This window comes from Miscanthus floridulus, chromosome 16 (genome assembly GCF_019320115.1).
Source record: "Miscanthus floridulus cultivar M001 chromosome 16, ASM1932011v1, whole genome shotgun sequence".
NCBI classification, from domain to species: Eukaryota; Viridiplantae; Streptophyta; class Magnoliopsida; order Poales; family Poaceae; genus Miscanthus; species Miscanthus floridulus.
In genome coordinates this window covers 5,436,334-5,451,172 of record NC_089595.1, presented here as the reverse complement: position 1 = coordinate 5,451,172, position 14,839 = coordinate 5,436,334, and the positions used below count along the sequence as shown (strand labels likewise).

At 51.0% G+C, this 14,839-nt stretch overlaps 1 protein-coding gene across 2 annotated transcripts; it reads left to right on the top strand.

Annotated features, from left to right (window-relative positions):
• The first annotated feature begins 1,689 nt into the window (after positions 1-1,689).
• On the top strand, positions 1,690-14,385 carry LOC136511443 (uncharacterized). 2 transcript variants are annotated; one of them, XM_066505503.1, is made up of 5 exons: positions 1,690-1,961; positions 7,835-7,943; positions 13,657-13,765; positions 13,843-14,002; positions 14,096-14,385. In XM_066505503.1, the coding sequence occupies exons 1-5, from the start codon at positions 1,707-1,709 to the stop codon at positions 14,267-14,269; spliced, it is 807 nt and encodes a 268-aa protein (XP_066361600.1). In that variant the 5' UTR covers positions 1,690-1,706; the 3' UTR covers positions 14,270-14,385. The 2 variants fall into 2 exon arrangements, with proteins under 2 accessions (XP_066361600.1, XP_066361599.1); XM_066505502.1 differs by having other exon boundaries at positions 7,820-7,943.
• Positions 14,386-14,839: the final 454 nt, after the last annotated feature.

The following is a 14,839-nucleotide window of genomic DNA, read 5'->3' as shown; positions in this document are numbered from 1 at the left end:
CCCAACGGTCACGTCCGCTCAGCAACACGTCGGCTCCAGAGCCACCGCAACAAATAAGAAAGTGACACATCACGGCAACAACGGTCTAATCCGGGCCACCCAAGGTAGAAAGGGGGTAAGCCTCCGCAACTCAATATCGATGGCAAAGATTGAGGGTCATGGCCCCCACGCATCAGACCATGCCCTTAAGGGGGGAATTGTTGGGACACAAATATGTGAGCAGCGGAGGCTAAACCCCATTATGGAATGCAAGAGCTAACACCTTCGAGTTACGTATATAATGATGTGTAGGAGTCCAGGGAGAAGCCTCCGCACCTGGTCGAGGGCTCGGCGGAGACCCAAAACACAGAGGCGGAGACGATCTGGGCGGAGACAAAGGCACGCCAGGCAGGGTCTTCACCTCCAGCCAGAAGAGGGGTGGAGGCACATGACATGGCTCCGAAGGCCCCCAGAGATGGTTCGAGGTGAAGACCAAGCCACAGAGGGTGATGACTGCGATGGCAAAGAGAAGCCTTACACGGCGCAGGAACCCAAGGCCGGAGATGGGCCTCCCACGAGCCGCTGGATAAGGCCCAGGAGCCATAGGCAGTGTAGAAGAATAAAGCCGAGACTGCCCCTGGCGACGCTAAGTTAGTATAGGAATATTCCAGGAATATACTGTAACTGGCATAGGGTGAGAATGTAAAAGGGAAAAAGGTAGCAACAGTACCCTATAAAAGGGGGATTTGAACCCTGTGTAAAAGAGATTGGTGAATTCATTTATGAAACCTTAATTATGCCTGGGCCCTCCTGTCACTTCCATGGCCTTCGCCTAGGGCAACAGACTAGGCGAAGGCTCCACCACATCGTTCCTGCTAGAAACCCTGTACCAGCGAGGAGGGGCAGGTGCTGCTGTCTAGCCTCAATGGCGGCTCCCATCAGAGGGTACGTGTTCGCCTATGTCAAGACCCAGGATCCGTTGAGTGCTTACATCTAAAAGACTTTGTATTGAGATAGTACTACTTGTTAGCTACCGGATCCGAACAGGGTTTGGCTAATCACTAGTCAGCTAATCACTAGTCTTAGCTAATTAGTAATCATACTCCATCCAAACATGGCCTTACGTAAAAGAGTAAAGTTCATGGTTATCCTTTGTCATAAGTTTCATTTGGCGAAAATGGATAACTTTATGATTTTGGTGATTAACAAAACAACAAAAGTGCAACCTAATTGCTGAAAATAGGGATATCTAGTGAAAGCTTCCTTGAAACTTGATTTAACGCGCTAGAAGCTTGGACCACTGAACCTGGTTAATTTAAGAACCTGGACACGGTGATGAGACAAGATGTGCGTGTGCGCGCGCTTTTGAGGAAAATGCAAGATGTGTGGCTGACCTCGTTACGTAGTTTTTTTTATCGTTTTTTTTTAGCAAAACGTAGTTTTTGATCTGGAAAAAGCAGAAAGAGATATGCATGCATAGCGCTGCACGGGCCAAGATAGAGGCCAAGAGTCTGGGCCACTCCACTGGGCAAAAACAAAAAGCTTTAATTTTGGGCCGGTAGCTAGGGTTTTATCTTATCGGTGGCGACCTCATGCGAACCGAGGCCGCGAGTATAAATGTCGTACGATGGCGAGGTCATACCTTGGACGCTGGCGGGCGTCTGTGCCAGGCGAAGCCTCCTCCTGAGGATTCACTACTCCCCGGCCTCGCCGCAGACGCCAGTCTAATGGTCTCTGTCGTGCTCACCGACTTCTCCATACTACTCCGCGATTTCTGCGTCATACTCGCCCGCGTCTCCGTCATACACGGCGGTGTATTACTATATGGATCTGATGGAGAACGCGCGCCACTGCCGCGGCCGGCATCGCCACCGGCGTCGTGCTCAGAGAGTTCAGGCGTCGGGGAGATGAAGGTGACGGTGGAGCGCACCGAGCTCGACTGCGGCATCTGCTCCCTCCCGTTGAAGCCTCCCATATTCAAGGTAATAACTGTTTTTTTTTTCCTCGTTCTCCATTTTGTATATGTGTTCGACACAACACCTGATTGATTTTGGTATATCTAGATTCGATATAGGTTAATTCATCTGTATATTTCGTGTTAATTCATCCATATGTGTGTTCGTGCTAAATGAATGTTTGCGTGCACGCATGCATTGCGACGTGGGGCACGTGGTGTGCTCGCCGTGTTGACACGTGTGTAGATCCACGATGGGGTTCCGGCGGTGCCATGCCATGGAGCACCTGGTGTAGTCTGTTAGATAATCTACTGCTGGCTTGTGTGAATACACAGCAAGAGAAGGTGGCGCCGAAAAAGCCCCCTGTTGTGGTACTGTAGCCGCTGTAGAGGCAGGCGCCGAACGGCCCACTTGCCGCACTGTGGCCACATACAGAGACAGGCGCAGAAGTCAGTCTTGCTGTGTTATCTAGTCACTGTAGCAGCATGGGAGCTGTACTAGGACTACATGGATAGAGTTGTATATATAGTTTGCCACTGCAACTCAACAAAGAGAGTTCAGATTTGCCATCTTCTATACAGGGCTCCGGCCAATGCTGGTGTCTCTGCCGTGAGTGTATGCTCTGTTCTCCCTCTTCTTCTACCTCTAGCCATAGTGTGTGGTCGGACAGCCTTGATCGTGCTCAGCCGTGGTCGGCAAGACTGGTGAGAGGTCGACTCACCTGAGCCGGTGATCCTGTGGGCTAACAAGTGGTATCAAAGCCGTACAAGTGCCGTTGCCGGACTAACCGCTAGCGATGACGAACGCTTCGGAGATGTGCGACAGCAGTGGCACTGTTGTGGCTGCCCAGCCATGACCGGAGGTCGTTGTTCGCACGGTGCGGGAGGTCAACGACACAAGTTGGCCGACGCTGACTCGCACCAACTATGGAGAGTGGTCGGTGACCATGAAGGTCAAGCTCAGAGCCCGACGGCTCTGAAATGCTGTTGACATGGGCACCAACAATGAGGAAGATGACATGTCAGCGTTGGAGGCTTTCCTCGCTGCAGTACCGGCGGAGTACAGAGAGCCGTTAGGGGTGAAGAGCTCTGCTAAGGAGGCGTGGGAGGCTATTGTTGCGATGCGCGTCGGTTCCGACCACGCAAAGAAGGCGATGGCCCAGCTTCTGAAGCAGGTGTATGCCAACCTCAAGTTCAAGGATGGTGAAGCAGTGGAGGATTTCTCCCTCCGCCTGCAGACACTCATCAGCAAGCTAAAGAGCCACGGCGTCACCATCGACAAAGAGGAGGCGGTCTCCAAGTACCTCCACTCCGTGCCGACAAAGTACATCCATATCGCTCTCTCCATAGAGATGATGCTGGACTTGTCCACCCTCACCATTGAGGATGTGACAGGCCATCTGCGGGCGGTGGACGAGCGCCTGGAGCAGGTGACAGCAACGAAGGACAGCGGCAAACTACTGCTGACAGAGGAGGAGTGGGCTGCTCGAAGGAACTCCGGGAAGGTAGCCTCCTCCAGCCACGGTGGCGATGGCAAGCGCCGCGGCAAGGCTTCTTCGGAGAAGAAGCAGGTCGACCCCAACGCCTGTTGGCACTGTGGGAAGATGGGCCATTGAGCACGAGAGTGCTCAAATCGCAACCAGGAGAAAAAGGCTGAAGCTCATCTGGCGCAAGCTGATGATGATGATGAGGCCACTATCCTAATGGTGACATTCTGTGCACTGCACGACGTCAAGGCCGAGGAGAAGGAAGATGTGACGATGGTGGAAGGACCTGGGAAGGTCCTGAAGGCTGTCAACCTCGATGAACCACGGGCCCAAGTCCACCTCGGACGTGTGGGCACCGATTAGGAGCAGCGGTGGTATCTGAACTCTAGTGCCAGCGACCACATGACGGGCTCCAAGGCATCTTTCTCCGAGCTCGACGACGATGTTACCGGTACGGTGAAGTTTGGTGACGGCTCCCAGGTGGCAATCCAAGGGCGTGGCACCATCATCTTCAATTGCTAGAATGGGGAGCACCGTGCACTAACGGATGTATATTACATCCCACAGCTGCGTTCCAGCATCATCAGCATTGGTCAGCTGGATGAGTGTGGTAGCGAGGTACTAATCAAGGACGGGGTCCTTAGGATCAGGGACCGGGAGCAGTGACTTCTCACCAAGGTGAAGAGGTCCTAGAACCGGTTGTACCTGCTCAACCTGAAGGTAGAGCAGCCGGTGTGCCTAGCGGCAAGGCACACCAAGGAACTGTGGATGTGGCATGCTCGGTTCAGACATCTCAGCTTCAACGTGCTTAGTCGGCTGGAGAAGATGGTCCGAGGGCTACCCCACATCAAGCACGGAGGCGAGCTGTGTGACAGCTGCCTGACCGAGAAGCAGAGGAGGCTACCATTCCCAGAGGCGGCCAAGTATCGCGCGAAGGACGCTCTCGAGCTGGTCCACAGCGACCTCTGTGGGCCGATCACGCTAGCTACAAATGGTGGTCGGCGGTACTTCCTCCTACTCATGGATGATTGTAGTCGCTACATGTGGCTACAACTCCTGACGGGCAAGGACAAAGCGGCGGCGGCGATCAAGAAGCTCAAGATGCGCGCGGAGGCCGAGAGCGGCAAAAAGCTCTGCGTGCTGAGGACTAATCGGTGGAGTTCCACTTCTTGATGTTCAAGATGCGCGCGGAGGCCGAGGCGAATTCACTTCGGTGGAGTTCATTGCGTACTGCACAGATCAAGGTGTGGTGCGACACCACACCGTGCCGTACTCGCCACAACAGAATGGCGTGGTGGAGAGGTAGAACCAGACGGTGGTCGGCATGGCTCGGTCCATGATGAAGGCCAAAGGCATGCCGGCAAGGTTCTAGGGTGAGGCGATGACCACGGCAGTGTTCATCCTCAACCACTCTCCGACCAAGGCCCTAACGGGAAAGACGTCGTTTGAAGCTTGGTATGGACGCAAGCCGAGCGTGTCCTTCCTCCGGACATTCGGCTGCATCAGCCATGTCAGGAATACGAAGCCGATCCTCACCAAGCTAGAGGACAGGAGCACACCGATGGTGGTCCTAGGCTACGCGGAGGGTACCAAGGCGTACCGGCTCTACGACCCACGCGGAGACAAGGTGCTTGTCTCGCGCGACGTTGTGTTCGATGAGAAGGCGGCTTGGGACTAGACCAGTCCGAGGATGGGGGAAGCTGGTGGCTTCACCAGCACCTTTGTCGTCTAGTACTTGGTCATCCACAGTGGTGGAGACACTGGGGAAGAGGTGCCGAGCACTCCGGAAGGGGTGCCGAGCACTCCAGCAGCAGAGCCGAGCACTCCTGGGGCAGTGCCGAGCACTTCGGGAGGGATACTGAGCACTCCGGGAGGAGTGTCGAGCACTCTTGGAGGGATGCCGAGCACGCCAGGAGTGCTACCGGAAGGTTCTGTAGTGGTGGCGACCACTCTAGGACGGGTGCCAAGCACTCCCATGGCGGAGCCAAGAGGTCTTGCAGTGGTGCCGACCACTCCAAGACTGAGGTTGAGCACTCCTACAGTGGTGCCAAGCACGTAGGAGTAGTGACGAACTGTCCAGAAGTAGTGCCGAGCACTGCCAGCAGGGTGCCGAGCACTCCAGGTGCTATGCCGAGCACTTCGGTGGAATAGGGAATTCCATCGATGCCGATCGAATTCGTCTCACCTCCAAGTGACATCACTGAGTTCGTGGATGCCTTCCACGAAGGTGAGGAGGTGCGGTTCTGCAGGCTGGACGACATCATCGGTGGCACAGGGCCCTCAGGCCTGGCTGGTTGGCTGCTCAATGATCAAGAGCTGCTGCTCGTCAGTGTAGAGGAACCACCCACGTTCGCGCTGGCAGAGTGCGATGGAAACTGGCGACGGGCGATGTTGGAGGAGATGAAGGTGATCAAGGAAAATGAGACATGGCAGCTCATCGATCCAACTCCAGGATGCCGTCCGATCAGCCTAAAATAGGTGTACAAGGTTAAGCGGGACGAGCTCGGCGCCATTGTCAAGCACAAGGCGCGCCTCGTCGCCCGAGGCTTTGTTTAGCGCGAGGGCATAGACTTCAAGGAGGTCTTTGCGCCAGTAGCACGCATAGAGTCTATCTATTTGCTACTAGCCTTGGCAGCAGCAAAGGACTGGCGCGTCCATCACTTGGACGTTAAATCAGCCTTCCACAATGGCGAGCTGGCGGAGATGGTCTATGTTAGGCAACCTCCAGGTTTTGTCGTCAAGGGAGAGGAGCACAGGGTGCTCCGACTGCGCAAGGCGCTCTACGGGCTGCGGCAGGCCCCACGAGCATGGAACGCCAAGCTTGACGCCACGCTGGGCGAGCTTAGGTTCTAGCGGTGTACAACCGAGCACGCGCTCTACACACGATGACGGGGAAGGAGGAGCTCATCGTCGGTGTGTATGTGGACAATTTGATCATCACCGGCGCACGCACAGAGGACATCAACAGCTTCAAGCATGAGATGGCGGCTCGTTTTCGAATGAGTGATCTCGGCGCACTCTCCTACTACCTCGGTATCGAGGTGAGACAGGGGAAGGAGGAACTCATGCTTGGTCATAGCGCATATGCCTCGAAGCTATTGGAGTGGAGCGGCATGGCTGAGTGCAAGCTATGCGTGACTTCGATGGAGGAGCGGCTAAAGCTGACAAAGGCAGCACCACGACGAAGGTGGATGCAACAATCTATTAGAGCATCGTCAACGGTCTGCACTACCTAGTCCACACGAGGGCGGACATTGCGTTCGCCGTGGGCTACGTCAGTCATTTCATGGAGGATCCCAGAGAGGATCACTGGGCTACGATGAAGCGGCTACTGTGCTACGTCAAAGGGACAGTAGATCAGGGGATCATCTTTCCCAATACCGATGAGAGTAGGCTGCAGCTCACTATGTTCAGCGATGTATACATGGCGGGGGACATCGATGGACGGCAGAGCACCTCTGGAGTGCTCGTTTTTCTCGGGTCGGCTCTAATTTCATGGCTGTCGCTGAAACAAAAGGTGGTGGCGATATCTATGTGCGAGGCAGAGTACGTAGCGGCGGCCACAGCGGCGTGCCAAGTTGTGTGGCTACACCAGCTGCTGGGCGAGCTGACCGATGCGGAAGCTCACCCACTAGCACTGATGGTGGACAACCAACCCGCCATCACCCTCGCGGAGAATCTGGTTCTCCACGACCGGAGCAAGCACATCGACGTGAAGTTCCACTTCCTCAGGGACAGTGTCGATGAAGGGCAGATCATCATCGAGTTCGTCGAAACTGGTCGGCAACTCACGGACATCCTCACCAAGCCGCTCGGACGTCTTCGACTCACGGAACTGAAGGAGATGATCGGCATGGATGGGGTATAAGGGATAGCAGTAGGATTAGGGAAAGAATTATTAGATAATCTACTGCTTCCTTATGTGAACACACAGCAAGGGAAGGCGGCGCCGAAAAGGCCCCCTGCTGTGGTACTGTAGCCGCTGTAGAGGCAGGCGCCGAACGGCTCACCTGCCGCACTGTGGCCACATGTAAGGACAGGTGCAGAAGTCAGTCCTGCTGTGTTATCTAGTTACTGTAACAGCATGGGAGCTGTACTAGGACTAGATGGATAGAGTTGTATATATAGTTTGCCACTGCAACTCAACAAAGAGAGTTCAGATTTGCCATCTTCTATACAGGGCTTCGGCCAACGCTGGTGTCTCTACCGTGAGTGTATGCTCTATTCTTCCTATTCTTCTACCTCTAGCCATAGTGTGTGTGGTTGGACAGCCTCGGTCGTGCTCGGCCGTGGTCGGCAAGACTAGTGAGAGGTCAACTCACCTGAGCCGGTGATCCTGTGGGCTAACACAGTCCATCCGTGTGCCGTGCTCGCACGCGGTGCACGGCTATGCCGTCAGGCCGCCATACCACAGTCGGGGACGCCACGCCAGATGGGAGTACCCGCACGCGCCGTGCCGCTACCCGGACCACCGCTGGAGCTTCGGTGGCACCACGACGGCCCCGAGGCCTCCCATATTTCAGGTAATTAATAACTGTTTTTTTCTTGTTCGCCATTGTTCTTACTTCTGATCTTTATTTCGTCGCATCGATAGATTCTATATATGTTAATTCATCTGTACATCATCCACCGTGCTTAATCACTAGCTTTATGTATAAAGTCAAATAATAAACATCATATGGATGGACTATTGATTGGACGAAGTTAACACGTGATGGGTCGCGCATTTGAGGAGTGTGTGACCTCGCCGGCATCGTCCTTGCCCCTGCCTCGCCCCCGGCTTGCACCGCCAATGGCCGGCGGCTCCTGACGCCTGTCACGCCGTCCTCCTGCCTTCGCCCCTCGACCCCGCCCTCCTCTAACCACCAGCAACACGACGCCACCGCATCTAGCCCTACCCAATCAGCATCTCCCACTGCCTCATCGGGCAGCGCCCTGCCCCGCTGCCGTCTCGCCTACCACCACCGCTGTGTTTGAGTTTGTGTATAGATTTCATTGTGCATTATACCATCTACATAAAGATGATTGCACTTCAATAAAAAAAACTCAAACCTGTGGGGGTATGACCACCCTAGGCATTGCATGAAAGAGGACCTTCTCACTGAGGTCGAGGACGAAACCCTGAACCCTGCCCCGCCCATATACATCGGCACTATAGCCATGTGGTGACCTTAAATCAGATCAAGTTTTGGTGGCGACTAGTTTTTAACAAGGCATGCCCTTGAAAATTATTTTCCAGAAATGATAAAATTGTTATACTTCTTTTTCTTAATACCAGGAGAAGCCCACTAATGAAGCAACCACATTGGATCCATTTGATTATGATCCACTTTTCTCTTTACTCTCTCGCCGGTCGTATATAGGACCTGTTTGTGCTCAGCTCCACCCTTGAAAAAATGAATATGGATCTGAGATTCATCGTGGATCAGCTCGACTAGTGAATCTGAGATCCATGGTGAAACCGTTTGGCTATAGAACCAGCTCCAGATCCACGCAAGGGTATTTTGTATGGAAATGCCTGATTTGCCCTTGGGACAAAGGGCCCACATGTCAGGGGGCTAAACGAAAAAAATCTTCTGTCTTCTCCGTTCTGGCCTTCTCGGACGGGCGAGACGCGGCGCGACCGGCCACGGCCGAGGGCGGGTGCGCGGCCTCGTCGGAATTGGCGTCCAGGTGCGGCATCTCATCGAGGGCGGGCGCGCGGCCTGGCTGGAGTGTCGTCGGAGCTCGCGGCGGCTGGGGATGGGGCCAGTGGCCAAATCCTGGCTGAGGAGGGCAGGACCGGCGGCGAGGGGTGGCCGTCGAGGCATGCGGGGCCAGCATGGGCCTGCGCGGCCACCCGGCGGTGAGCTGACGCGCTGGAGGCGCAGCGGGGCTGGAGTTGTCCCAAACGCACGCCATGGCGGCCTCTGCGCGGCGCACGCGGCTGGGGCAGCAAGTCGCAGGCACGGCGACGGGACTAGCGTGGCTGGGTGGCAGGGCGTGGCCGCGCGTAGCCGGCGGCGGCGGGCCGCCTCCTGCGCAGTGGGAGAGGAGGCGCTCATGGCGGGGTAGGTCGCGGGCGGTCGAGGTCGCGGCGGAAGGAGAAGAAATCGCGACGGGGGAAGAGAAAAGCAATAAAAACGAACCAGTAAGTGTCTAAGTGATGTATCGAGCGGCAGTGTTAGGTAATTTTTCCCACCTCCACCCATCTCAGATTCGTGGAGCACCACTCGAGGAGATCCATCAAATAGATGAATCAGGCCCTCGGATCCATCTTTTTGTTGAATCCAAATTTGATGGAGCAGAACTGTTTTTGGTGGATCTAGAGCTCGAGGAGCTGTCCCAAACGAGCCCATATGCACACATATCTTGCTACTAAAACTATCATATTATCGCTAGCACATAGATCATGCTACAGACAAAAATGACAATACATTGGCCGTCCCCTCTCAAGTTTTAACAGTGCAACGCTATGAATCAACAGAGAGCAATAATTGAATATTATGAAAATGTATCTTACAATGACAAAAACAATTGAAACAGTGTTCAACCTAACAAATTAAAACCAATAAAGACTACCTAATAACATACTAATAAAGCAAAGACCAAATGTGAGGAATTTTATTAACCGCCTTGATTCTTATCTAAGAAGAGAAACAAGTGTGTGGTGAGCAGTGGCTAATAATTAAGGCACCCTACTTAATAATTAGAATAAAAAAAGAACACCTAATAAAATCGATAATATGAAAGTGATAATTTATTAGCCAAGCTATCCTTGGTAGATGATCCATGCATCTACTTCTTTACGACGATTTGATGGAAATCACAGTAGTGACATGAAAAGCAGCCTCATCGGACCCACCACCAACATATTTTGGTACCAAGAACTGGAACGAGTCTTTAGGATCGGTAAGCCCATACGAGGGATCCTTGCATACAACTTGGAACTTAGATGGCTGGCAATATCCGCTTGGCAACGCGAGCATGTGAGCTCGAGCTTGAATGTCGTCATGTTCGACAAGTTGGCGGCGGCGGCGTGACAGCCTATCCAGACCGCAGAGATGGCACAGCCAAACGCCGTGCCGGCCATGTCTAGCAGGAGCACGTACTGGTCGTTGTCGCGGATGGCTGTCACACCCAATTTTTTTTTATAAAATTAAATGCGTAATCTTGTGTCCGTCTATACATCAGTCACACACATAAGCTGACAAATTATAAAAGTACCATCACTACAGTAGTTGGGTCCAGACCTTCAGGCTTCATCATTGCCCATCCAAGTTCATGGTGATGGCAAGGAAGGAACCGGAATTGATCGTCCATCATATCCCCAAAACATCGATCGCGGAGACCCATATAAGCTTCAAAAGCTACATCATTCATGCTTTCCTCCATAGTTGCAGACTAACCCTATGGGTGTAGACTAAGTACACCCGAAAAGCTCTCTTAGCTTCATCCTAGAGCTAGGTCAAAATGACCAAGATGGCCAGGTAACTTTGGTATCATGTGACTATATAGCCACACACGCTAATCAGTTGAGAGGGTCATAGCTTACTCGGTGTCTCCGGCAGGAGCCTCCGCCGACCGAGGAGCCAGAGGGTTCGGGTAGCAGGAAGGCCAGATCCAAGCGAGGCGTGTCAAAGATTCCTGTTGATAGGAATGCACACTAGCACATCACTAAGTTCGATGAATTCGGGGATCCACTCTCACCGCCTATAGCTTTAACCAAATACAAGACTATCCTCGGGTTACTTGTAAGGGACTTCATCCCGATTAGGTACAGGAAGTGGATTGGAAAAGATAATGACCCGTGGAGGGTTCCCGAAAGTGAGAAGGATTACATATGGGATATCAAGATCCTAGAGTATTTCACTTTTTCAACGGAGTATGACAGGAGGTAGTCAAGAAAAAAGCAAAAGAAATCATGGGGACATGCTTCGAGAATTTCAAGGGAACATTGTACAAGAATTTTGTCCTCCAAAATAAAGAGTCAGATTTCGATGGTAGACAGTTTAGCAAGTAAAAAGACTTCTGGTAGGATTTTAAGGAATACAGGTTATCCGAGGAGTACTTAGAACTGAGCAGGAAGAATAAGAACTTGCAGAAAGCGACAAATCCTCATCATCTCGGCTCTCGTGGCTACGCCAAAAAGATGCCAGAATTTAAAGCAGAACTTAAAAAGATGGATCGCCTAGCTGAGGAAGGCGTTCAAGTTGAGACCGCCCATTAGGAGCCAAGATCGATATTATACTGTATGGGGAAAAATCTACGCCACGCCGAGGATGGGAGGTTTAGCTCCACAAATCCATCCATGAGCGAACTCATCCAGAGGATCTCCGAGGTAACTGAGGAGGTGAGGCAAGGGACTCGCACTTCTAATAGGGAGAAAGACGTGCTCACCCAAGCACTCGGAACCCAGGAGCACCCTGGTCGCACTAGAGAAACTGGTGTTGTTCCTTAAAAACTAGCATTCCTCGAAGAATCTCACACTTACCGGAGCCGCTCGAGGGGTAGAGTGGATCAGGAGGCAGAGTGTTTGAGGTGACTAAAAGAGATGAAAGACAGAATGGACGCACGAATTGAGGCGGCTGTTGAATCACGAGTCCAGCAAATTTTATTGTCCAAGAGGTCAGGAGTACCATAAAACCCTACTCCTACTGGCTTTAGCCCATAGTTTAGGGGTCGCAGTAGCTACAGATCAACCCCGCTCGATGAAGAAGATGCGAATGTGTCTCATCCGGTGGACGACATCACAGAACCCGTCAATGTCAAGTTGTACATCCGTCAGGAATGGACAAAGGACAAAGTGGCGCTCGGCCAGGCCTGGCCTATGGGAGACGGGGCCATTAATGGCCGCCCAATTCCATAGGGGTACGCTCACGTCACCATTGACAGAATACTTGATAAAAAGTATAACAAGATACACATTGAGTCCCCCGCAGCGGAAGACAGGGCGAACTTGGTCATAACAAGGGCTCTCAAGTGTCCTAGCACAAGCGCTTCATTAAGCTTGACCACCAATTGTCCTCTGATGATGAGGACGACTACGAGTCTTCGCCCACCCGCGATGATCACTCACTATCTCCCAACAGAGATCACTCTCCTCCTCATCCCTTACCATCACCCCTGAGAAGACAGAGGCCTCCTTCTATTTCTCCTCGTCCGACTCCATTTTCATCAGCCCTGAGAAAAGAGAAGACTCCTCCTCCATCTTCATCAGCCCCAGGAAAACAGAATTCTCGTCGTCATCCTCCTCCTCCTTCACCTCAGCCCAAAACAAGATCAAAGGCATCCTCGCAGTCGCAGAAAAGGTCCTTGGATTCAGTCGTTAATGCTCTCAAAGTGGACCAACAAAAAAGAAAAAGGCCGTTCAGTGGCAGCATTACAAACTTGATTGAAGAAAAATTTACAACACTCATCTCGAAGGAAGATTGTGTTAGTTTCTTTTCTCTGTGTCTCACTGCCTCCGTGTTTGTTGAAGTCCGAATTTGAAAGGCAAACACAGAATCAGTACGCTACAACAAGAGCCGATGAAATACACAATGAAGATTTAAGGAAGATATAGAAGTACGTCGAAGACAACCCCGAATTAACCATAGAAGAGGCCGTGAACATCTATTATGATGTACAAGGGACGGGAACATCGACAATAAAGTATGAAAGGGGCAATCTTTTGGTTCTCGATGACGAGTATAAAAATTTAACAATAGAGAAGTTGCATGAATATTACATGGCTCAAGCAACAGAGACGGAGGACTTTGGTTTTGAGGTTATTATCCATTCGCCACATGTTTTTCATTATCCTGAAGAAGAGAAGTTCGATGTCGAGTTGGAGTGCTTGTTCCAGCTATACCAGAAACGCTCTCTCGATTCACAAATGTTGACGCTGTGGACTATGTAAGTACCCTACACGCGTGATATTATAATTAACTACTCTCTTGAGACAAATTGTTAACTTTTGAGTAATTCTCCTGATTTTATGTAGGTGTATAGCAAAATTTTGCATACTAAAAAGCAAATAGGATAACATAGGCTTCTTAGACCCCTTGTGAATCAATGAGAAGACATGTTTAGGCCTCCATGGATATGACGTGGAAGACCTAAAAGAGAGATTGATTGCTATTTTCGATGAATTCAAGATGAAGAACAAAACCCACATACTTCTAGCCTACAACTGCGAGTATATGTTCTCGGCTTTTAATTTTATGCTTCTTTTTTCATTTAGATTATCCGATAATTAGGATTCTGTGATTGCAGCAATCATTTCGTCTTCATGTGTCAATCTTGCTAAAAATCTGATCGAGGTGTGGGACTTGAAGAAAAAATCATTTCATCATCTGGATGCACTGGTGGTAGTGCTGAATTAGTAAGCGATCCTAATAACATATTATTTTCTAGTCATACATACCGCTTTCTAATGTTTCTCCTTTTAATGTTGCACAGTGTCCGAAGAAGACATATCGTTGGGACGCAGGTCCCATTCAAGGCTGTCGAAATGGAGAAGTACCTAAAACAGCCGGCGGGAAACAATGAATGCGGGTTTTATGTAATGTGGGCAATGCTTCGCTACATTGACGGAAAATCAGAAGAAGCAGATAAGTTGGTGTGTATAATCCACATTTCATTTATGTCTGTTAATAATTCAACAAAATGATTTACTGATTCCTCTTTGGATATCATCTTTTTTGAACGACAGCATAAGAAATATAACCACGAAAGGTTGTTAGACATGGAGATCGTCGCACTGCAATCGGAGCTAGCAAAATTCATCTTAGCCGAGGTATTGGAAGAAGATGGAGTATTTTTCATTGCACAATCCGTAAAGTTCAAGGACCAGTATGGCCCAGAGCGGCTCGCTAGATTATTCTAAGAAGTTCGAGAAGCATGCTTCATCTTATCGAATAATTTCTTTTTTATTTTGAGAGATCGAGATCTTAATAAGAACATTTGAACGGTAACCGTAACATTTGTAATGTTTAATATTGATGGACCTATCGTCTACGTAGCGTATATAAAGCGAAACCGGATTCCACGAAAAAATATAAATTAAAATAAATTATAAAACAATAAAATACGAACGGGCCATCACTACCGGTTAGCAACAAACCGGCAGTGTTGTCGTAACCATCACTGCCGGTTAGTAACAAACCGGCAGTGTTGTCGTAACCATCACTGCCGGTTTGCAACAAACCGGCAGTGATGGCCAAGATGGCATTGCCGGCTTGAGCCACAAACCGGCAGCGTTAGCTTAGCCATCACTGCCGGTTCTTGTCACAAACCGGCAGTGCTGGTTACGACAACACTGCCGGTTAAAACACAAATCGACAGTGTTGGTGGAACTGAACTCTGCCGGGTGGTCTCATGAACCGGCAGTGTTGGTGGAACTGAACTCTGTCGGGTTGTGTAAAGAACCGGCAATGAAGTTAACGAACACTGCCGT

Bases quoted from the DNA above. Each gene is read 5' to 3' on its own strand.
- LOC136511443 (XM_066505502.1), top strand. From the start codon at position 1,707: ATGGTCTCTGTCGTGCTCACCGACTTCTCCATACTACTCCGCGATTTC. The intron at 1,962-7,819 runs GTAATAACTGTT...CTATGCCGTCAG, and splicing joins TGAAGCCTCCCATATTCAAG to GCCGCCATACCACAGTCGGG. The intron at 14,003-14,095 runs GTGTGTATAATC...TTTGAACGACAG, and splicing joins CAGAAGAAGCAGATAAGTTG to CATAAGAAATATAACCACGA.